Source organism: Elephas maximus, chromosome 1, assembly GCF_024166365.1.
Source record: "Elephas maximus indicus isolate mEleMax1 chromosome 1, mEleMax1 primary haplotype, whole genome shotgun sequence".
In the NCBI taxonomy this organism is placed as follows: domain Eukaryota; kingdom Metazoa; phylum Chordata; class Mammalia; order Proboscidea; family Elephantidae; genus Elephas; species Elephas maximus.
In genome coordinates, this window is record NC_064819.1 from 193,671,186 (window position 1) to 193,696,193 (window position 25,008).

Sequence of the window (25,008 nt, forward strand, 5' to 3'; positions counted from 1 at the left end):
CTGTGGACAGGTATAAGAACGTACGTGCACCCCTTGGAGTTCAGCATGCAGCTTGGATTGGTTGGAACATTTCTAGGGATCAGGTGGTTGAACACGTTATTTGTTCTTAGGAATCTGATTCTCAGTTTCCTCGCCCTTGAATTGGGCTTAGTAGTACCTGCCTTGTCGAGTTGTTTTACAATGCAAGGTTCTTGAAGGCAGGGAATCACATCTTTTCTTTTTAGGTAGCTGGTATGTTATGTCTCACCAGCATGGGTTAAAACATAAGGTTGCTTCTCTTTTTAATATTAAAATTTTCATTACTCTGAGCCTTTATTCTGTCGTATTTTGAGAATACCTTTTTTCCCTCTCTCCAGAGACCTTCCTTCTGTGGTAAGTCAGAGGACCCCACTGCTTACTCATTTTAAAAGGCTGGCCCTGGCTGCTATTGACTGTTATAGAATAGGTCACTCTGGCCACTACCAAACCCAGAAGCCTGGTTCACCGTCACTGAAAACCCAGCAGTCATAAAAGAAGAGGCTTGGGATAAGCCTCCTTATCTAGCCACCCCCAGGCCTGCAGGTGCAGATCCCCGCCCAGGCTGAGGGGTTCAAGAGAGGATGGCACATTCAGGCAAGAATGCTTTATGCCAAAATTGACCTTGCAAAACCCAACCCCCTTGTTACAGCTGCTCAGGAACTCACATATATGCATATGACATAAGCAATCATTTCCTTCCATCCCATGCCTAAAGTGGCAGGGGCTTGGTCTAAGTTTCAGCCTCAGCAGCACACCATGCCCAAGTTAGCCTGCTCCTAAAGCAGTCATGGCATTGATGTGGACCCAGTTCATCAGTTTAAACTGTAATCTCCTCCCACTCCCTTGGAGAGTTTCCCTTTAGGAAGATTGAGATGGAATGAGAGCTGGTATCTTTTCTTGTGGGCTTACCTTTGTCAGGACCATCTCAATTCATCAGAGATGGCCAAATAATCTCGAATTTCAAAAGAGAAGTTATTAGGTACTAGATTCTGCTGTCCCAGGAAATTCTTTGGACATTATGCAAATCTTCCCTCTCATCCACCATCCACTGCCTTGCCAAGGGATTGTAGGAATGAGTTGTTATCTTCAAGCAAGAAAGGTCCAATTATATTCTCCCACCCAGAATAGTAAGTCCCACTTATTTTGGACTTATTTCACAATTAAAAAGGACTGCTTAAATGATCTCCACAAACAACATAATGTCTTCATCACCAGAAATAAAATTGACTGGCAGTTATTAGGTAGGTTCTTTCACTAAAAACTTTATTGAATTTTATTGTTTTGTTGAGTAAATTATTTTCACGATTTACATCTTCTTGTAATTTTTTGTAATGGCTAAGGAGAAATGAAATCTTAAGTCCGAATTCAGCCTCTTCTGGAGGGGCTGTGCTGCACAGTTTGGTTGCAGAGTGACTGCGCGCGGCCTCCTCGGGTCTGCACCGCCGTCACCGACCAGCTACCTCAGCGCCATTTTATTTATTTATCGTTTGTTTGTTTTTTGGGTTTCTTTTTGTTGTTACTGTTTCTTCTCTCTCTCTATCTCCTTTCCCTCCTTTCCTTTCTCCCATCCACCCAACCCCATGCACTGCCTCTGGCACACGACCTCCCCAGGTCTGCGCCAGCCCTATGGGCCGGCTCCCTCAGTGCCATACTTTCTATTTTTCTTTATCTTTCCCCTTCTCCTTTTCCTCCTCCCTCCCACCTAGGCCCTGTGCTGCCTCTGCCACTTCCTTACAGGCTGTGCCATGCCGCCCGGTGAGAGAGACATCAGCTTGCCACCCGTTTAATCCCACCCCTCCCAGTGGACAGCGCCTCCACCATCACCTTTTTTTGTTGTTATTTTTAGTATTTTTTGTTTATTTTTATTTCTTTGTTGGTTTCGTCTCCTCTTTCCCCTCTTTCCTTTCATTTCTCCCGCCCACCTAGCGCTGCGCAGCACCCATGCCACTTCTTGACAGGCTGAGTCACACCACTCAGCTAGAGAGCCACCAGCACATGGCCTCGCTGGGTCTGCCCTGCCCCTATCTGCCAAATCCTACCACGCTGCCATTTTATTTCCTTTTTTTCTTTTTTTTTAAACTTCATTTTTTTTACCTATTTCTTTTTCACTTTTTCTTTTTTTGCCTTTGTTTCTCTCTCTTCCTTCTCTTCTTTTACCCACCCACTTGGCTCTGCACATCACGTCCTCTCCTTTCCCTCCTGTCTATCTGCACTGTGTGTTGAGTGTCATGCCCCCAAGCAGTAATGACACAGTTCCCCGGACCTTGCCCTGCACTGCCCCCCAGCTGCACCTTGTCACACCAGTTTGTGCTGCAAACTACTCATCCCCACCTCTCCACCTCCACTGGATCCACCCTGCTGCACCAGAGCTCAGAGACCAGCCCTGCCCACCTGGATAAGGTGATGAGAAGTATCCTGTCCACAGGCTAGCAAGCAACAAAAGCACCCAGCCCACCTGCCCAGACATAACCAAATAAAATAAGGAAGCAGCATGAAACAATCAAATCTACAATCAATAAATGAAGAAAATAATTCCTGAATATCCTAGACATGGCAGACAATATCAAAACATATTAAAGAAACAAGAGAGGATGACTTCAGAACGTGACCAAAATAAAATACCAAATGACCTTCTGCTAGAAGAAAAGGCATTGGAGCTACCTGATAGGGAATTCAGAACTCTAATATTCAGGGCTCTCCAACAGATGAAGGTAAATGCAAACAAAAATAAGGAAAAGATAGACAAAATCATGGAAAATATGCACAAAATTGTGGAGAAGACAGATAAAACAATGGAAGAAGTCAGGAAAATAATTCAGGAACAAAATATCAAAGTAAACAAACATAAGTCATACAAAAACAGCAATTAGAAATCTGAAAGATAAACAAGATTTCAGAAATGGACAGTGCAATAGAAGGCTTTAGGAACAAACTTGAAACAGTGAAAGACAGGATCAGCAGAATTGAAGACAAATAGTGGATACTACTTTGAAGAAAAATCAGAGAAAAGAATGAAGAAAACCTGAGAATGATGTAGGATATAATCAAAAGCAAAAATTTGCATGTGATTAGAGTTCCAGAACAGGGGGGAAAAACAAAACACGGGGTCATTGCAGATTTGCTGACAGAAAACTTCTCTAATATCATGAAGGATGAAAATCTAAGAAGCTCAATGAACCCCATATAGGATAGACCCCAAAAGAAAAACACAGAGACATATCATAATCACACTCACTAAAACCAAAGACAAGGAAAGAACCCTGAGAGCAGCTCAAGAAAAACTAAAAGTCACATACAAAGGGGAAACAATAAGACTAAGCTCTGATTACTTAGCAGAAGCCATGCAGGCAAGAAGGCAATGGAATGACATATATAAAGCTTCAAAGAAAAAAACATCCAAGAATTCAGATATGATGGGAAAATTAGGACATTACCAGATAGATAGAGATTAAGGGAATGCACTAAAAACCAAGGGAAACTTACAAGAATTATTAAAGCAAGCCTTTTGGTTAGTGAACCAACACCACCAGCCGAAAACCTGAATCTAGCACATAAGACAGCATCAGCCAGATACCAACCTAGATAATGAGCTCTCAAGGATAAAACAAAACTAAAAGATTTACAACAGGAAACCAAAGAGCTTAATCTGTCAGTGACAACAACGTCAGAACAATAAAAGAGGGAATAAGCAGTGTATATATAGAACTTTCAAATGGAGAGGAAGTCAAGGTGTTATCAAGTAATAAAAAACTGGTTTAAACTTAGGAAGATAGAGGTAAATTTCAAGGTAACCACAAAGAAAGTTAGCAAACCTCGTTAAAATAAAGAAGAAAAACAAAGTCTCAGTAAACACAATATCTACAAAAATGAAAGAAATGAAATAAAATACATAAAAGAAGGGAATTCGGCACAGAAGAGTAAGAGGAACAAAGAAAATGTCAGCACCACAAAATGACAGCAATAAAGTCACCTATCAATAATCACACTGAATGTAAATGATTTAAATGCAACCATAAAGAGACAGAGAGTGACAGAATGGATTAAAAAACAGGTCCCATCAATATGGTGTCTACAAGAGACACACCTTAGAAACAAAGACATAAATTTACTAAAAATCAAAGGATGGAAAAAAATATATCAAGCAAACAGCTATCAAAAAAGAGCAGGAGTGGCAATGCTAATCTCAGATAAAACAGACTTTAAGACACAATCCACCATAAAAGACAAAGAAGGGCATTATATAATGATTAAAGGGACAATCCACTGTGAAGACACAACCATAATAAATATCTACGCACCCAACGACAGGGCTCCAAAATACATAGAACAAACCCTAACAGCACTGAAAAGGGAAATCGATAGTTCTACAGTAATAGTGGGAGACTTCAAAAAACTAGAAGAGTGCAATAGGTAAGTGGTAACTTTTGTGAAGGGTAAGACAGTATACAACACTGGGGAAGCCAGCACAACTTGACAAAGGCAAGGTCATGGAAGCTCCAAAGACACATTCAAATTCCCTGAGAGACCAGATTACTGGGCTGAGGGCTAGGGACCATGGTCCTCAGGGGATATCTAGCTCAACTGGCGTAACATAGTTTATAAAGAAAATATTCTACATCCTACTTTGGTGAGTAGCGTCTGGGGTCTTTAAAGCTTGTGAGCAGCCATCTAAGACACTCCACTGGTATCACCCCATCTGGAGCAAGGGAGAATGAAGAAAACCAAAGATACAAGGGAAAGATTAGTCCAAAGAACTAACAGACTACCACAGCCTCTACCAGACTGAGTCCTGCATAACTAGATGGTGCCTAGCTACCACCACTGACTGCTCTGACAGGATCACAATAGAGGGTCCTGGACAGAGCTGGAGAAAAATATAGAACAAAATTCTAACTCACACACACACACACAAAAAGACTACCTGGCTTACCAGAGACTAAAACCCCTAGAGTATGGCTTTGGGACACCGTTTTAGCTCAGTAATGAAGTCACTCAGGTTCACCCTTCAGCCAAATATTAGACAGGCCCGTAAACCAAAACAAGATTAAAGGGGCACACCAGCCAAGGGGCAAGGATGAGAAGGCAAAAAGGAACAGGAAAGCTGGTAACGGCAAACCTAAGGTCAAGAAGGGGAGAGTGTTGACATATCATGGGGTTGGCAACCAATGTCACAAAACAATATGTGTATTGTTTAATGAGAAGGTAGTTTGCTTCGTAAACCTTCATCTGAAGTACAATTAAAAAAAAAACAAAAACTAGAAGTTAGAATGAATTGTATACATCAAACCTCACTGGAGTGGTGTTTTATTTCTTGCTTTCTAAATTAATCTATATTCTTAAAAGAACATAGTAAAAATAGTTCTAAGGCCCAAAAGAGTATACATATTACTAGTGGGAGGTAAAAAATAATATAACCCCTATTAAAGGAAACCTAGTATTATACGTCAAAAATACAAGTGAATTGATCCTTCGACAATGCAGTCCCACTGGGAATTTATTGTACCTGTATTTCTGTACTTGTGTGAAATGACTCATGCCTGAAGTTATTCGCATAGCATTGTTCACAAAATCTTGGAAATGATCCAGTGCCTAATTATAGAAGATGGTTACATAAACTATGGCAAATCTACAGAGCAAAGTACTATGTGGTTGTAAAAGGAAGTATGAGGAAGCTGTCTATATACTGATGTGAAAAGATTTTTAAGATATATTATGTGAAAAAAGCAAATAGAGAATAGTACTATCTTTTGTTTAAGGAAGGGCAGACAAAAAGAATATATATTCATACGTTTTTGTATCTGCATACAAATACACAAAAGAAACAAAAAAACATGGTCACCTGTAGGAGCCAGAGGTGGGCACTGTATGGGGTGGGCAGGGATGTGGGTGAGAAGGAGACATCGCATTAAATGCTTTTTTAAATATAATGTTTATGTTTGAACCATGTGAACGTACTACCTACTCCAAAATTTAAAATAATTTACAGAAAGATACATACAATGTAAAATAAGTTGCCCACCCAATTCCATTTCGAGAGGTAACCGTGTTAACCAGTTTCTTTTGTAGATGTTCAGAGTATTCTGTGTATAGTAATAGCATATATGTTTTGTTTTTAATAGAAATAGTAGCGGATCATACACACTGATCTGCACCTTGTTTGGCGTGATAACTTTCCATGTTTTGAAGAGTAGAAGAAATCACAAAGGATTTCTACCTTTAAAGTGTATGAAAATTAGTCATTTTGTACTATGGGAGGAAAGACATGATTCATATAAAAAGGAAAACAACAGCATAGAAATATACTTGATAATGGTGAATGTTTGCATTACATAAAGTCTCCCACAGACCGAAAAGAAAAACACTGACTCCACAACCACAAAGAGCTAATTTCACAAAAGAAAAACTGCAACTAGGAAGAAAACATTGAAAAATGGTCCACCTGCTCACACTCCAAGAAATGCATATTGAGTCAGGCCAAACTTCTGTGCATTAAACTCACTCATTCAAAGAAGAAAAAAGGATCAGCAAGGTTATGATGAAACTAAGACACTGCAGTGCGGGTGGCGGAGGAAGCTAGCCAGCCTTTCAGAAGCAGCTTGGCAGGATGAATCATCAGCTATAAAATCATGCCCTTTGGCCCAGTAATTCTTTTTCTCGGAACTGTTCTTGAGAATGTAATTCAAACGATGGTGAAAGATGTAGACCATAAGGCTTAGACATTGCTGCATTAGTACAATCAAAGAAATGAAACAAGCTAAATACCCTGACAATATAAGAATACAAGCTAATTATGGTTTATTAATTTCATCAAATATAGGCATTAAAAATAACTACAAAGACTAACAATATGATCAAGTACATTATATAATGTTACATATGAAAACCAGTTGTGTCTTAGCTCTGATAACAAGGATAAAATGTGTATACGTGTGGATAGGGACTGGTAGAAATGTGGAAACCTAAAAGCAGTTTGATCCATTGAAGCATCAGAATTGTGGGTGACAATTTTGTTTGTTTTGTTTTATTTTCAAATTAGAAGGGGCTTTAAGAATCATTTGATTCCACCCATCCTACTCCCCTACTCCAGTGGTTACAGGTATGGAATTTGAGATCAGAGGGCTTGTGTCTTGTGTCTTGTGGTGGTCTCATACCTGGGGGTGAAGGGGTGTAACTTAGGCATGGCACTGAGAGCTCACATCCTCTGCTCAGGAGCTAGCCATCTCTCTAGTGATTAAGCCTTAAAAGATGCATCAGCACCTTGCTATATGAAATATGTATAAGAACAGAGAAACTGGAAGCAAACTGCAGTACTATTACTATGTCAATAAAATTAGGTCTCTTTCTAATATTAAAATAATAACTAGTATTATTCTTGACATTTTCTAGTTATCAAGATGTTCTATTAAAATGATAATAGTGCTTCAGTCTAAATAAAGACCCATTGGAGTATTGTTTATCTTTGTTTCCAACTAAAGCCTCAGTTCATTTTGTTTGTTTTCTATGAATACAAGTGCCCAGTAAAAGACCAATGAGAAAAACATTTGGCGTAAATATTTCATTGTATTTTTCAGATTTACATCCCATCTTTTGATCTTTTCCTAAGATTGAAAGATAGTTTAACAGGTCCTCATTGCCTGGGGACTGGTAGTTTCATTTCTTGACTCAGATCCAGAGTTTGAAAGGTCACTGGTAGAGGTAGTCTTCACCATGAGAAATTTCCCAATTAGCAAAACAGATGAGCCAAGCAGGAAAAAGACAATTTTATGTGCGCATGTCCCCACTAGTGCCTGCCAGGAAAACCGATGTGATGTTAACCCCTTTTCGTATCATGTTTTTCAGGGTGGATCACTTGTACACATTCTTTGTACAGTGGTCTCCTGATGTCTATGGGAAAGATGCCAAAGAGCAAGGCTTCGTGGTGGTGGAAAAGGAAGAACTGAATATGATTGACAACTTCTTCAGTGAGCCCACAACCAAGAGCTGGGAGGTGAGCACTTGAGGTGGGAGTCGACTGTGCCCATCCTAACAATAATGTGCGATTGCAGTGTTCTCATCTTCAGATTCCAAGTTACTGGCTGTTAAGAAGTTAGATTTCCTGTGCAACTATGAAGTTACGGGGGAAAATAACTTTACCCTTCTGTTTGAAGTTAGTTACATGTGCTAGAACCACGCATATACACAAACAGTTCTCTCTGACCACACTGGACTGATCCCCTTACATTGTCCATGCCTTAGTTGAGAAGCCAGCAAGCATTTTCTATAAAAGGACAGATAATGTATATTCTTGGCTTTGGAGGCTGTTTGATCTCTATTGCAACTATTCAACTCTGCCATTGTTACACAAAAGCAGCTGTAGACAGTATGTAAATAAGTGGGCTTGGTTGTGTTTCATTTCATATAATTACTATATGTTACAAAATATATCCTTTTTTATTATTATTTTACTTTTTTCAACCATTTAAAAATGTAAAAATGATTTTTGGCTCACATGCCACACAAAAACAGATGGCAGGCCAGATTGGCCCATAGGCTATAGTCTGCTAACCTCTGGTTTATACTGATCCCTTTCTCCAATCATGCAAGCATGTATCAAGCATCTCTTTTGGGCAGAGCCTTGGAAATATGGTTTTGAATACGCTTAAAAAGTTTACAAAGTTGGGAGGCTTGGGGATCAGACAAGCAGAAATATGTCTCCTCCTCCATCTTACCACTAAGCTGGTTCTTCATCGCCATGGAGCGCTGTAGTGTCTCATTCCTCACACTCTTCCTATTCTGCTTATCTCTTAGACCCCGTATAGCATTTCTTCTTTCCCACCTTGGGCAGATGGGTAATGAATTCAGAATCACAGTTACTAGAGCTGACAAGTTTCTCAGCCCCAGTCTGCAATCCTGGGAAATCCACCCTCACAATTTTATCTGCTTCTAGGCTAAACATTGATGGAGAAAACCTCTCAGCCAGGAAGAATGGGCTATTACAAATATCTGACCTCTTCCCAAACAATGAGATTTCCTTCATCATCTTGCTTTTGTGGCTGAGATCAAAGAGCTCGAGACCAAGGTTCCTCAACATTCCTGGTCCTCTTCCTCTGAGTGACATCTAATGTGTCTTTGTCCTTCTTAAATATGATGCACAGAAGATAACACCTACTTTAGATGGGATAACTCCTCCTTGTTGTAGATGCTATGCTTTTATTAATGTGGCCATCATCTTCTTTGGCTTTTTAAGTAGCCACAGGACAATTTTTGCATCATTTTTAGTCTTGTAGTTAATTAAAGCCTTCAAGTCCTCGCATATGAATGGAAAAATATTTTTAGTGGCACTGGGTTTTAGTCATCTCCCTTTTTTGAACTCTTCTTAAGGAGCCTTGGTGGTGCAGCAGTTAAGTACTTGGCTGCTAACCGAGAGGTTGGTAGTTTGAACCCACCCAGTGGCTATGCAGAAGAAAAGATCTGGCGATCTGCTCCCATAAAGATGACAGCCTAGGAAACCCTATGGGGCAGTTCTACTCTGTCACATTGGGTCAGTTTGAGCTGAAAATCGGCTCAACAGCATCTAACAACAATAACAACACTCTTCTAAAGCTCCCTAGCCCACTTCATACTCGTTGAATCCCAGAGGTTGGACTTTCCTTCCTTTTGCAAAGAAAAAGCAACTGGACAAGGTTTTCCTTACCTTCTCTCTTCTCTACTCCATTGGGTTACTTCTCAATCCAATCCATCCGCCACACCTTAGCTAGAGTCATCTTCCTAAGAAGACGTTATTCATTTATGTATTCATTCAATGAATATTTGAGTGGCTAAAAAACCATGTGCCAAAAAATACTTGATTCTCTGCTGGATACTTTGTATACATTAGTAAACAAGATAAAATTAGTCCCTGTCCTTGTGATGTTACCTGTTTTATAGTACCCTTCATTTTTGACTCAAGGAAAGGCTGTTTATTTCCCCTCACTAAGACTGATTCTTTTTTTGTCAGTTATAATTGTCCTCTCTTATGTCATCACTCCTTCCTCCCTGGGGCCTTCTCCTTTATCAAGACATGATCAAGATTTTTAAAAATGAAGAAAGAAAGAAAAAAAGAATCCTTCTCTTCACCCTTAACGGGTTCTTCCCTGACATCCTCCTTTCTAGCCCTACCAAAGTTTTTAAACAAATTGGTTCAGGGCCTTTTATTCCTCAACATCTTACAGTCAACTTATTCTCTACAATCACTACTGAAATCACCCCCTCTGTGGTCACCATAGACCACCTAATCTCCATTATACATGAACTCACCTCTGCATTTGACACTGCTGACCTCACCCACACTCTTAAAATTATTCCTCCTTGGCTTTTACGGCAGCATTCTCCACTTTCACCCTACTTTCTCTGACCATTTCTTTGCTCTTTCCTTTCTTTTGCCTTACCCCATAAATGTTTTCTTCCTCCAGGCTTCTATTCTTGTTCTATTCTGTCACCCCTAGAGAACTTTGCATTATTTTCAATGTCTACCTGAGCGATCACCATGCCCAGGCCTTTATCTCCATTTCCAACCCATGTGCCAAGTCGGCACATCTACCTGGTGCTCAGGGTGCATCTCCAAGTCAACACTTGTTTTTTAGGGTTCTGTTCTGCACCATGTTTTTTTTTACTTAGGTTAAGGTAGCCTGCCTATCACCCAAACTGAAGAGGTTTGCAACATCAACTTTCTCCATCTTCAAATCCATCTTTTCAGTTCTTTCTCAGGAATGTCTCTTAAATCCAGCCTCTGTAACCTTTTTCAATTGCTCCTTCTTTACTTTGCTTTTACTTTTACCATATTTTGCTGATTAATTTTGCCAGAGTCACCCTTCCCTATCCAATCCATCCTCCATATCTTCTTTCTGAGAAGGCTTCATTCATTTATTTATTCAGTGAATATTTGAGTGCCTGTTATGTGCCAGTAAACACGATAAAGATGGTCCTTGTCCTCATGATGTTTTCAATCACTTCGTATCACTCACCTGTTTAGAAACTGCTGCTGGATCCTTTTTACCTGTGGGATGAAATTTATCAGAATTGACTCAATGGCAGTGGGTTTAACTTGATCATAAAAGCCTGTCATAATTTTTATTAGGCACTTACCAAGCCCTCACCTTGCTAGGAGCACAGTGATGAGACAAGTAGAATTTAACGTTGAATACAGAAACATTAAGGAGCCCTGGTAGCACAGTGGTTAAGCGCTTAGCTGCTAACCGAAAGATCCATCATTCGAACCCTCTAGTCTCTCCATGGGAGAAAGATATGGCAGTCTGCTTCCTTAAAGATGTACAGCCTTGGAAACCCTATGGGACAGTTCTACTCTGTTCTGTAGGGTCATTATAAATCAGAATTGACTCAAGAGCAATGGGTACAGATACATTATAATATAATGATATAATTGCCATTGTAGATGAAGTGCCAAATGCTGTAGGAGCATGTAGCTGGGCACCTAAGCCAAACCAAGGGACTCAGGGAAGGCTTCCAAGAAGAACGGATCTGAAGAAGTAGAAATATAGGTGGTTGGGGTGGGGCCAAGGCATGGAACATGTTCTGGACAGAGAGATAAGTTTGTGCAAAGAAATGACCCGCAGGAGAAAAAGAGTGCACGGGGCATTGGATGAACTAAGGCAAGTTCAGTGTGGCTGGAGCATAGAGTACACGGCTGAGAGAGAGGCAAGAAATGAATCTGGAGGAGCAAGCAAGGGCAGGTCTTGAAGGACCTTATGATCCATGTGTAGGAGTTTGGCTATTTTCCTAAGGGAAATAGGAAGCCATCGAACTGTTTTGAGCATGGAGAAGTGCACACAGATATGCATTTTATAGAGCTCTCTGTGGCTGATAAATGCTTAGTGAACTGGAGCTGGACAACAGTTGAGGCACAAAGAAAGACCCTTTAGGAGGCTCTTGTAGTAATCAAGGTTGAGAGATAATGGTTACTGAAAGAGAGTGGCAGTGAGGATAGAGAAAATTGGATGCCTTTGGAAGACGGTTAGAAGGTGGCATACACAGGAATTTTTGAGGAATTAAATGTGCCATAGTATAATAAAGATGTTGAGGTTGATCTCCTGGTTTCCAGAGTGGGAACTGGGGGGATATTGGTACCTGTCCTTCATGGCGATAAGGAAGATAGAGGATTACATTTAGTAGAAAAGGCTCTGTTTTGGTTTTAATCTGAGTTTAAGAGGCCTGTGGAATGTTCAAGAGACTTGAATATCAGTCTGAAGTTTAGGGAAAAGATCTGAAGATACGCTTTTGGAAATCATTAGCAAAATTGAAGTTATGGGTGTTAATGAGGTCATCCAAGGAGAACATGTAGAGGGCTTAGAATAAAACCCTGAGGAATACCCACATTAAAGGGGCAAACAAAGAAAGTAGAGACTGCAAAGATGACTGAAAAGGACCATCCAGGGGAGGGAGAGAGAAACAAGGGAAGTCATTCAGGGAAGATGTTTTCAGAAGAGAATGATTGGTCAAAAACGATTAATGCTGCAGAGAAGTCAAAAGATAAGAACCGAGTTACGTCTTTTGGATTTAAAATCAAGACGGTAGTTAGTGACTTTGACAAAAACAGTTTCATTAAAGTGGTAGGGTCAAAATTTAGATTCTAGTAGGTCAAAGAATTAGTAGGAGGTGAGAAAGTGGAGCTAGCAAATGTGGATAAACAATTCAAGAAATTTGGTTGTGGAGAAGAAAAACAAGGTAATAGGATAAGCTGGAAGAAGGGATAAGGTTAATAGGGGGATTGCTTTGTGAGAGAAACTTGAACCTTTTAGATGAGGTGAGAAGGACAATAGACTGGGAGATATGCAAGATAAAGGAATGAAGAAGGGAATGATCAGGAGAGCTGGTCCCTGAGAATCTGCAGGGAATATTGGGACAGGGGAACCCTTAGACAGGAAGTTGGACATTGTTGTTGTTGTTGTTAGGTGCCATCAAGTCAGTTCTGATTTATAGAGACACTGTGTACAACAGAACGAAACACTACCCGGTCCTGCGCCATCCTTATAACCATTGCCATGTTTGGACAGTAGAAAAGGGCAACTCCAGTTGCCGTGGAGTGGACCGCGACTCATGGCAGCCCCATATGTGTGTCAGAGTAGAACTGTGCTCCATAGGGCTTCCAGTGACACATTTTTCAGAAGTAGATTGCCAGACGTTTCTTTTGAGGCACTCTTTGTTTTTTGATGTTGCCAAGTTGGTTCTGATTCATAGCAACCCTATGTACAACAGAATGAAACACTGCCCAGACTTGCTGCATCTTCACAATCGTTGCTATGCTCGAGCCCATTGTTGCAGCCACTTTGTTAATCCCTCTCATTGAGAGTCTTCCTCTTTTTTTGCTGACCCTGTACTTTACCAAGCATGATATCCTTCAGGAACTGGTCCCTTCTGATAACATGTCTACAGTACATGAGACGCCACTGTGTCATTCCCACTTGTTGAGAGTCTTCCTCTTTTTCGCTGACGCTCTACTTTACCAAGCATGATGTCTTCTCCAGGAACTGGTCCTTTTGATAACATGTCCAAAGTATGTGAGACATGGTCTCACCATTCTTGCTTCTCAGGAGCATTCTGGCTGTACTTCTTCCAAGACAGATTTGTTGGTTCTTCTGGCAGCCCATGGTATAATCAGTATTCTTGACCAACATCACAATTCAAAGGTACCAATTCTTCAGTCTTCTTTATTCATTGTTTAGCTTTTGCATGCAGACGAGGTGATTGAAAATATCATGGCTTGGGTTAGGCGCACTTTGGTCCTCAAGGTAACATCTTTGCTTTTTAACACTTTAAAGAGGTCTTTCGCAGCAGATTTGCCCAGTGCAATATGTCATTTGATTTCTTGACTGCTGCCTACATGGGCATTGATTATGGATTCAAGTAAAATGAAATCTTTGACAACTGCAATTTTTTTCTCTGTTTATCATGATGTTGCACCTCTGGGTGGACTCACACCTCCAACCTTTCAGTTAGCAGCTGAGCACATTAACAATTTGCACCAACCCTGGACTCCACAAAGGAGGATGTTGTTGTTGTTGTTGTGTGCCATCAAGTTGATTTAGACTCACAGTGACACTATAGAACAGAGTAGAACTGCCTCATGGGGGAAATTTTCCAAAGCTGTAGTCTTTACAGAAGCAGACTGCTACATCTTTCTCCTGGAGAGCTGCTGGTGGCTTCCAACTGCCAACCATTGATTTAGCAGCCTAGTGCTTACCACTGTGCCACCAGGGCTCCTTCCAAAAAGGGGAAAATGTGTGTAAATTAAGCATAGATTCACTGGTGGTAAATCAAGGCATTTCTCATCCAATGGGTTCTCTTTTCTCTGAAGCAGAAGGGGCATTTCTTAGAAATGGAGGAGGAGTTAGAGGAGTATAGAGAAGGTGTAAAATAGCAACTGTGGAGACTAGGGAAAAAAGCTAAATAAGGAACAGTAGTAGGATGGCTTTCTGGTATCGAAGGCCCAGTTGAAACCATGCGTTTATAATGGCACTGGGCTGCAGTGTGGAGCAATTTTTTCCAGCAGCACTCACAGCCTGGTTTTAGATTCGAGTGGGCAGTTGGATTCTTCACCAGATTGGAATGACCAAGGGTGATGAAGCCTGCCCCTTAGGTCTAAGTCCATCTGGGATGCCAGATCTGATCCTATGTATTGGCACTCTCTGTTCCTTTTCTCATTCACTACCCCCCAGCCTGAATGTGCATGTGCACGGGCAGAGCTTTCTATGACAAACTCCTACTGCCCTGCAAGGTCCAGCTTATTTGTCACTTCAGTGATGCTTTTGTGCCTTTCACAGGCAAAGTTATTTCTCTTGTCACCATACAGCCCATTGTCTATAGCTTTGGAACATGTTGTCTAGTAATTTACTCGTTTGTGTGTTTGTCTCCCCAAAGTACATGAGCTCCTTGTTTGAAACTGTTGTTTAAAGATATTTAAGCCTATCGATCAGGCTTCCCCTCGCTTGGGTTCTTTATATCTTTTTTTTTTTTTTCCCCTGTTTTTTCCTCCTGTCTCTGGCCAGTCTTTCCAAGTCTACTTTGCTTGTTCCTTTTTCTTGTGATGCTCCCTAGGAGTTTGTCCTTGACCCTCTTCTCCTTATTTGTTACATCTTCCTTGAATGAGCTTATCAACTCTCATGGTTCATGCTGCTAACTCCTACATCTGTCTCCACCACACACCTCTTTTTTCAAGTTGCTGCTCTAGATCTCATAGGTGCCCCCCAGGCCCTGCTGAAAGTCTCCATGAGATAGAGGTATTTTGTCATTGATCTTCTGGCCAAGGGACCCAGGAGTATCAAGTCCTTTCCTCATAGAGTCATTCTTCTCCAAAAGGCCCCCATGATATATGTGCACAGAAGAGGCAAAGCCAGAAAAGTTACATTTTCTTACTGAGACTGTGGCTTCTTGCCCCAACATGCAGTTTTAGGGGAAAGTTTTAGACCACATGAGGGACTGTATCCTTTCCCTACTAGGCCTGAATATCTTAAGTCAAAGCAAGCCTCTTAAGGCCTATTTTTGTTTCTTTCCACTAACCCCAGACTTGGATTCCAGTTCTTGATAACTCCTCCCATCCCCAGAGGAACAGGATCTAGAGAGGCATGCAGAGAGAGAGATCTGGTTCAGGATCTAGAGTAGAATAGAGTGGGCCTGGGCAGCCTTCCCCAGGCCTTCTCAGGCCCAGCCACTGAAGAAAATGTAAGAGAGAGCAAATCCATCTGGCCAGTAGTCTCTACACTTGAAGTGGAAGAGGGAGAAAAGGAGGATTGAAGAAGGAGGAAGAAATGGGTTGGCCTGTTCCAAGCTCCTAGCACACTAGGAACGTATGGAAAGAAGAAAAGATAACTAGAGAGAGAGGTGACTGGATCTATTCAGGCCACCTTATCATTGCTTTCTCACCACGTGGAAAGGAGAGTACAAAAGTCCTATTAGGAGAAAAATACTGGCCAAGCTTCCTCCTATGCAAGAGTAAGCTCTGCCTGCTAGCAATACTTTAAAACCATCCACCATAACAGCATTTCTCCTCCTTGTGGATGAAGTAGGGGATTCTTGCACTCCTCTAGAATCTAACATCCTCAGCCTGTCAATATAACTCATCATCTTTCCCCAAAATTCTTTCTCCTCCTGTATTCCCATTTTAATTAGCGGTTCCTCAAGCCAGAAATCTGGTCGTCATCCCAGGTTCTTCTCCTCCGCCTACCATACCTAAGTCGTCACAGGTTCTTGTTGATTCTCTTAAGTGGTGCAGAGGCCTCCATAACCCTCCACCTCCACTGCCCTGGTCAGGCTCTCGGCACCTTTCACTTGGACTCCCAAGGACCTCCCAATTCCATTCCCAGCCCCAGCCACAGTCCATCCTCCTATGTTCAAGCTCTTTTAATAAACCTTACCTGCTCATTTTATAAAAATAATACCTACCTCTTTATTGTAGGAAATTTAGAAACAAAAAAAATGTACAATGCAGACAATTTTAAAATGACATCTAACCACTTTTGTACATTTTCTCTGACTTTTTTTTTTGGTATTTTGTTTAGGGTGTTTTTCTTAGTTCTGGTGGAGGGGAGAATCTTGTTTTTTATTTTTGCAAATATGGAATCATGCCATGTGTACAGTTTTGTAACTTGTTTTTCTTACCTGACATATTGTGAGAATCATATTATTAAAGATTTTTAAGAGCCTTGTTTTTAATGATTGTGTAATAGTTTTATCTCTATTATAATTTATGTAATGATTCCCTTTAAGAATTGTTTTGTTGGTTCAAGTTTTACATTTGATCTGCAGCTCTTATTGTTCCCTTAGAATAGTTTCCTGGAAGTGGAATTACTTGGTATAAGGGTACTTTTTTAAGGCTCTTAATTTTTCATTAAGTCTCTACGTGGGACAGATGGTTTGCACTCAACTGTTAACCTAAAGGATGATGATTCAAATCCACTCATCAGCACCGCAGAAGAAAGGCCTGGCAATCTGCTTACATTCAGATTACAACCAACAAAACCCTGTGGAGCAGTTCTACTCTGTAATACATGGGGCTGCCAGGAGTCAGAGTTGACTTGACAGCAAAAGGTTAATTTTTAATTATATTATATAACTTAATTGCCAGTAATGTGTGAAGAATAGCCTTTCTCACTGTACTGCTGCCAGAGAAAGTATTGTTACTTTTTTTCTAACTTGGAAGTTGAAATTGTTGTTAAATTTGCTAAAATGATTGATATATCTTCATTTTCTTTTCTTTGATTACTATTGAGGATACTCCACACACACACCCACACGTGCGCATGCACGCACACACACGTGTTCCCTGTGTTGCCAACTCATTTCCTTTGCCCATTTCCCTTAAGCAGTCTTAACTGTATTTTATTCAATTAACGTGGGTGTGATATTTTCTTGCCAACTGCACAACTCCCTCGTGTATTACTTTCCTGGGTGTGCATTATATGTGTGGGTGTGTTATTTTGAAAAATACAGTAATAGTTTTATCACTTGTTTGAATACTTTAGTATTAAAGATATTATTTGTTTCCTATATTTTTGAGAGATTTTCCTCAGTTTGTTCTTTGTCTTAATTTTGTTTATAGTTTTTTTCTAAGTCATGGATTGAGTCGTGTCCCCCAAAAATATGTATATCAATTTGGTTAGGCCATGATTCTCAGTACCGTGTGATTGTCTACCATTTTGCCATCTGATGTGATTTCCCCATGTGTTGTAAATCCTATCTCTATGATGTTAATGAGGCATGATTAGTGGCAGTTAATGTTAATGAGGCAGGACTCAATCTATAAGATTAGGTTGTGTTTTAAGTCAATCTCTCTTGAGATATAAAAGAGAGAAACAAGCACAGGGACAGGAGGACCTCATATCACCAAGAAACAAGAGCCAGGAGAATAGCACATCCTTTGGACCTGGGGTCCCTGTGCTGAGAAGCTCCTGGACTGGGGAAGATTGATGAGAAGGACCTTCCCCCAGAGCCAACGGAGAGAGAAAGCCTTCCTGTGGAGCTGGTACCCTGAATTTGGAGTTTTAGCTTCCTAGACTATGAGAGAATAAATTTCTCTTTGTTAAAACCATCCACTTGTGGTATTTCTATTATAGCAGCACTAGATGACTAATACACTATGTAAAACTTTTCTTCTAGTACTTTTTATATTGGAGGACCTGTAGTTTTTTTTATAGTATCAATTTAAACTCTTTACTCAATCTAAAGTTTATTTTGATGTATAGTATAGATTTTTAAAAATAGCTTAGTTTTCTAACTCTATTTAATGATTTGTAATGTTTTCCTCATTATGTTTAAAGGTCTTTATATATACAGGATATCTCTTTGTCATTTAAATATACAAATATGATCACATACTCCCATGCTTAAAACCCTCCATGGCTCCTCATTGTCTATAACAGTCATTATTACGTGCCTGATTCATCAGAATCACTACCTGGGGAATGTTTATTTATAATTGAATCTTAAAGTAGGTCTGGGGGAGGAATGTCGGAATTCGTATTTTAAAATGCTCCTAGGTGATTTTGAAGAACAACCAGCTTTTAAGAACACTGGCCTATAAGGATAAATTCTAAGCCCATTCATGGCATCAAGGTTCTTCATTGTCTTAGCTCCTGCTGCCTCTCAGGCCTCATCCACCTCTCAATCTACTTCCCTTGCTCTCTCTTCTCCACCCATAGTGAACTGAGAAGCTCTTCCCTGAAACCAGCATGTTGTGTCATATCTCTGTGTACCTGCTATGCCTTCCACCTGGAACTCCCCACCCCTATACATAGACACACCTCACTCTTCCCTCACCACCTCCTCTGTGAATAAGCTACTCTGAACTTCCCAGGTGGACCCAGCCTACTTTGAGTTTCTGCTCTAGCTTTTAGCATTCGTATCACAAGGAAATGACATTCATTTATTTATAAATGCTTCTCTCTACTCTCTCCCCTTCAGCCCTCCCCCTCATTGGGGGCTGTGGACTGCTTTGTGTCCTTGTGCCTGGCATAGCACCTGACACTCACCATAGCCTAGGAACACTGGATAAATGTTAGCTGTCATAAAGTGTGGAAACCCTGGTGGTGTAGTGGTTAAGTGCCACGGCTGCTAACCGAATGGTGGGCAGTTTGAATCCGCCAGGCACTCCTTGGAAACCATATGGGGCAGTTCTACTCTGTCCTATAGGGTCAGTATGAGTCAGAATCAACTTGACAGCACTGGGGTTTTTTTTTTTTCTTTTTTTTGTCATAAAGTGCTGAGTCCTGAAGAAAGTGCTGTCCCGCTAGCACAAAATCTGGGTGGTTCTGTCTTAAGTCATATGCATGCTGTTGCGCTGAGAATGAGTTCTGGCGGACCTGGACTGGTCACTAAGGGTATCTGAGAGGCCTCTTTATAATTGAGCCCCAGGATGAGCTATGCAGCCACACTCCAAACCCTGCAACAGTCAGTCCTCAAGATCAGATAGTCATTTCACATCCAGAAAAGATACAGAGAAGTCACTGAAAATCGGTACAGTGGGGATCTACATTTCTTTCCAATACCCTGACATCCAGTCTGGGAAGTAGAGAACGACTCACCATGTTCATCAGTCATTAAGACTAATTTTCTAAAATGTAGGAAGGTGGTCATTACTTTGCTGTTTTATAAAGCCGCCTTCCAAACTAAAGCGACATCCCCTTCTGCCTCACATAAACCAGATGTTCTCCCATTCTTTTAATTCTTCATATCAAACAAAAATAACTTGATACTGAAGTGAAATGCTATTGTTCTTATGTAATGAACCGACCTGTTTGAAAAGGCTCCTTTTCTCTTCTGCAGTTTTGCCTTTTCTGTTTTTCATCCTTCCTTTGAGGTTCAAACATCAGGGAATATGCATAACGTTTAGTCTCAGAGAAGGTGCTGAAAAGAAACTCTGAAAAGCTGAGCTAAAAAGCTAGTAGGTGAGCCTCAGGACAATTAGGATGGAAAGTGTAAGAAGAAAAAAGAAAAAAAAGAAAAGCACAATGAGGTTTTGTTTTTCTTCGGCTGTTAGGAAATCACCCTTTCAAAGGTGAAAGTGTTAGCTTACAGCCTCACAGCTTTGCCTGACAGGAAGTGTGTGTTTGCTCTAAATCCTAATTTGGGTGTGTTCCTGTACAAATGCTGAACCTCTCCTAAGGGAAACAGAAACTCTATCACACAGGAAACTAGATAGAGTAAGAACAGTTGTAGCTCAGTGTGGCCACAAGTATCTGTGTTGTGGAGGCAGATAGGAGGTCTGTTCTTCATTAGAGAGCACGCAGGCAGCCCGCACTGGTCACAATGAGAGTTCGAAGATTGCCCGTGGACATTCAGATTTTCTATTGTGCCAGACCTGACCAAGAGCCTTTTGTGAAGGTATGTGGGAGTAAGTCCCTGAGGGATGGTAGGAACCGGTGAATCCTCAGCCATCTGCCCTTTGGTAGGTCTTGAAATGCCTACTAATTAGAAAAGATCCTGCTGACGTTTCAACTGGTGCAGGTATTTTATTGCTTTTGGAGATGTATGATTGAGGGGTCCACTCAACAGCAGCTAGTAGCAACAACAATATGGTGTGGTTTGCACTTTCCCTTTGGAGTCAGAAATCCCTATTTGATTTTTTTATTATTATTATTATTTTATAGCCTCATTTTATACCTCTGGTAAATAGAGAGTTCAACAGAAGAGTGGTGCTTTACTCTGCATTTAAAGTGCTGGATTTGTGATTCTTGGACAGTGTTTTCTTTAGGTAAATACTGCTTGAGGAGATGATAAGATTTATAAGCTAATTACCTGTAAGTGTGGCTCAGACAATGGCATGTACTTTCTATTTGTCACTGTGCATTTTAGAACTTAGGACAGCTCTTACTAGATGTCGCTTACTTGTTACACTGGTTGCATTAATACAGGTACCGAGGAATTCCAGTGAATTAGTTGCCTAATATATCCCTCAATTTCAAAATAACTTAGTGATTTATACTGACTTAAAAAAAAAAAAACAAACTTTAGGAGGGACAAAAAATGAATTTTAAGGTGACATGGACTTTGGCAGTTCATGAGCATAGCTACAAAATAATAAATGTGTACGTCATAATATTTCTCAGCTTTGAAGGAAGGGATACATTGATCATTTCTAAACTGTATGTAAAGAATCGTGACTTAGTTGGAATTTAAACTAAAGTTTTGTGCCTCTTCGTCATGTTGTTTCTGGTAGTGTTGTTACCATTCATCTTTTCTATCAGTGTTGGTTGCTGTGTTCACAGCTTTGAGAGAAAACATCAGGAGCTTTGACTAGGCAACTATCTTTATCTTCCTTAACTCCCTGTTTCTAGACTTACTGAATAAGCTCTGATTAGTGCCTTACCAATTCAAATGTAGATGCAGGCTAAAGGAGAATAATTTAGAGCTTTAGAGCATTTCAGAGGTGAGCCAGAATCAACCTGATGGCACACACCACCACCACGTTGGTTGTAGTTATACATAGTTTTCACTCAGTGACTGAGCAAACGGCAGCTATACTAAAAATGAAAAACTTGTGACCTTAATTTGTGTATATTAAGTGCCTCAGCTGTACTGTGTTAACATCTGCATTTGTCCAGTTTACATTCTATGGAGCCAAAGCACCACATTTTACAGGCAGCTGTATACCTGAGGGAGTTTTGAGCCATCTGAGGAAAAACAAACACATCATTTTTTTGGTTGGTTGTTTGCTCCATTTCAGATCATCACTGTTGAGGAGGCAAAGCGCAGGAAGAGCACGTGCAGCTACTATGACGAGGATGAGGAAGAGGTGCTGCCCATCCTGCAGCCCCACAGTGCACTCCTGGAGAACATGCACATAGAGCAGGTGGGCTCCCCCTGGGTCCTCGGGAAGGGGTTTTCTTGGCTTTAAAAAGTACTTTCCATTCCTCACTACATTTGCTCTTCTCCCTCTGGGTGAAGAATGAACCAGGTTGGAAAGGAGTAACGGTTGTGGCTTTACCAACAGTGGTCACAGCAGCATTCCCCGCTGCCTTCTCAGGAGTATAAGGAGCTGGTCAGAGACTGACATCCCTCTCCCAACAAACCCAAAGAAAAGCCTTTTTTTTTTTTTTTTCATTGTGCTTTAAGTGAAAGTCTACAAATCAAGTCAGTCTCTCATACAAAAATTTGTATATACCTTGCTATGTACTCCTAGTTGCTCTCCCCCTGAGACAGCACACTCCTTCTCTCCACCCTGTATGCCCCGTGTCCATTCAGCCAGCTGGAAAAGCCATTTCTTGTCTTACAAATTTTTTTTAAGTGTCCTATTTTTTTTTTTTAGCATAGCCTTGGAAACCCTGGTGGTGTAGTGGTTAAGAGCTAAGGCTGCTAACCAAAAGGTCTTCAGTTCGAATCCACCAGGCAGTCCTTGGAAACTGTATGGGACAGTTCTACTCTGTCCTATGGAGTAGCTGTGAGTCAGAATCGACGGCAGTGGATTTGGGGTTTTTGGGGGGTTTAGCATGGTCTTGGAGTCTTCAGCTGGTCCAAGTGGTTAATGCATTCGGTTGGTAACCAAAAGGTTGGAGGTTCAAGTCCATCCAGAGGCATCGTGGAAGAAAGGCCTGGAGACCTATTTCCAAAAAAATCAACCATTGAAAACCCTATAGAGCACAGCTCTACTTTTTTTTTTTTTTAATAATTTTTATTGTGCTTTAAGTGAACGTTTACAAATGAAGTCAGTCTCTCACTTAAAAACTTATATCCACCTTGCTGCATACTCCCAGTTACTCTCCCCCCAATGAGACAGCCTGCTCCTTCCTTCCACTCTCTCTCTTTGTGTCCTTTTTGCCAGCTTCTAACCCCCTCTACCCTCGCATCTCCCCTCCAGGCAGGAGATGCCAGCATAGTCTCAGGTGTCCACCTGATCCACGTACAGCCCTACTCTTGACACACATGGGGTCGCCATGAGTTGGAATTGACTCAACAACAACTGGTTTATCCTAGTTCGAATGTGCTTAGAAATGCTCCAAATTTATCCTAGTGATTATTGCAGCCTTCCAATGACTTTAATTTATAGGGCCCAATAAACGTCATACTGCAAATGTACTTTACTTGCTTTATGAAAAATATCTGCCGCTATGAAGATATTTCCTTTTTCTTTAATTTTTTTTGTGTATTTTATATTTTCTGAAAATCTCTATTACTGTTTTTATGAACTGATAAAATACTATAATGTACTTTTTTTTTTTTTTAGCTATAGGGTCGCTCTGAGTCGGAATCGACTCGACAGCACTGGGTTTGGTTTGGTTTTTTGATTTGGCTTTCCTCACCAAATCAGCTTAGAAACAATGAATTTAGAGACCTTAAAGGGTCATCATAGTCGCTATGTAATGCAAACATTTAGCATGCTCTGCTGCTAACCTAAAAGTTAGAGGTTCTGCTGTGTATATTCGCAGCAATAACAAAATAAATATAATTTTATATGTATATATAACGAGGTTTAAGTCCATCCGGAGGCACCTCAGGAGAAAGGCCTGGTGATCCGCTTCTAAAAAATCAGCCATTGGAAGCCCTTTGGAGCACAGTTCTACTCTGACACACATGGGGTCGCCAGGAGTCTGAATTGGCTCTATAGTAACTAGGTAAAGGATCGTCCAGTTCAACCGCCTCATTTTACAGGTGAGCCCACGAAGGCCCAGGTCGGCCGAGAGACTTGACTGAGCAGTTACAGAGATGGGGTTAATGATGATAATAGAACTGATTTTAAGCACTTTGAAGAATTCGGCACTTTCTAACCTCCTTTGTTAATATTTTAAAGAGATACACATTGATATTTATGACAACCAAGGTCAAGGTAAATCTTAACGTAGATGAAAGGTACAGGTGACAGTGAGAACAGACGACAATCTAACTGTTGTTGTTAGGTGCTGTCAAGCCGATTTTCAACTCATAGCCAGCCCATGTGACAGGGTAGAACTACCTCACAGGGGCTTCTAGGCTGTAACCTTTACAGGAGGGGGTCACCAGGCCTTTCTTCTGCAGAGTCACTGGGTGGATAATACAGCAAATACACTTTACTTGTATTTCCATTAGCATCCAACCGCTTAGCCATTGCGCTACCGGGGCTCCTTACATCTAATTACTGGCATAAAAACACTCGTGTTTTCTTGCCATCACTGCTACAGTTCTCATTAGCAGCTCTGAGCCTATGAGGCTTTAGAAAGAACAGTTGGAGAAGCATATGAACTGTTTGGTGAAAGTCCAGTTAAAGTGAGAAAGGAAGAGCATGTGTCTAGTTCATACCTGTTTATCAAGCTGGATACTGTGTCTTTAAATACACAGTGGCATCGCACACCGCTGTCAAGCCCCTGAGGGGGAAAACATGCCCTGGGCCTCATCCCTGCCAAGGTAAATACTGCCAGAGCAATGATTTTCTTCTCTTCCCTCTCTTGGTTTATAGTGGCAAATACTCGCCAGAGTAAAGGAGAGCAATGTGTAAGTAACTGTATCATTTTGAGTTTGAGCCACAGGCAGTTGCTTTGTGCCAAGGTTCATGAGTGATTTGTGGGTGCATGTATATTTACATCTCCATCTTTGAATTTGCAGCTGGCCCGACGCCTTCCAGCAAGGGTGCAGGGGTATCCATGGAGACTTGCATATAGCACGTTAGAACACGGCACCAGCTTGAAAACTCTCTATCGGAAATCAGCATCTCTAGATAGTCCTGTCCTATTGGTCATCAAAGATATGGATAATCAGGTGAGGCCTGATCCTGTCACAGAAAACCTTTTTTAATGAAGATCTTCAGATTTGCATACTAGTAGACAGATTAATAAAATGAACCTGCATTGCCCAGATTCCACAGTTAGCAAGATTTTGCTACATTTGCCTCATCTGTCTTGCCTCTCTTTGCCTTCTGTGTTGTTCTTTGCTGAAGTATTGTAATAAACCCCAATCATCCTATCACTTCACCCCTATGTACTTTAGAATGCATCTCTAAAGAGAAAATGGACATTCTCTTAAATAATCACAGTGCTATGGACCTAACAAAATTAA

The 25,008-nt window shown here is 40.8% G+C and overlaps 1 protein-coding gene across 5 annotated transcripts in view; it reads left to right on the forward strand.

Annotated features, from left to right (window-relative positions):
- Window positions 1-25,008, forward strand: part of NCOA7 (nuclear receptor coactivator 7) — a 189,689-nt gene that overhangs the window by 159,864 nt on the left and 4,817 nt on the right. For 4 of the 5 annotated variants that reach the window (XM_049900261.1, XM_049900250.1, XM_049900276.1 and 1 more), the window contains exons 11-13: window positions 7,858-8,005; window positions 21,710-21,835; window positions 24,559-24,711. In XM_049900261.1, the coding sequence (XP_049756218.1) occupies window positions 7,858-8,005; window positions 21,710-21,835; window positions 24,559-24,711 (427 nt within the window). Of the gene's footprint in view, window positions 1-7,857; window positions 8,006-19,266; window positions 20,368-21,709; window positions 21,836-24,558; window positions 24,712-25,008 lie in introns of those variants that run through there. The other variant, XM_049900285.1, reaches the window with a different exon arrangement.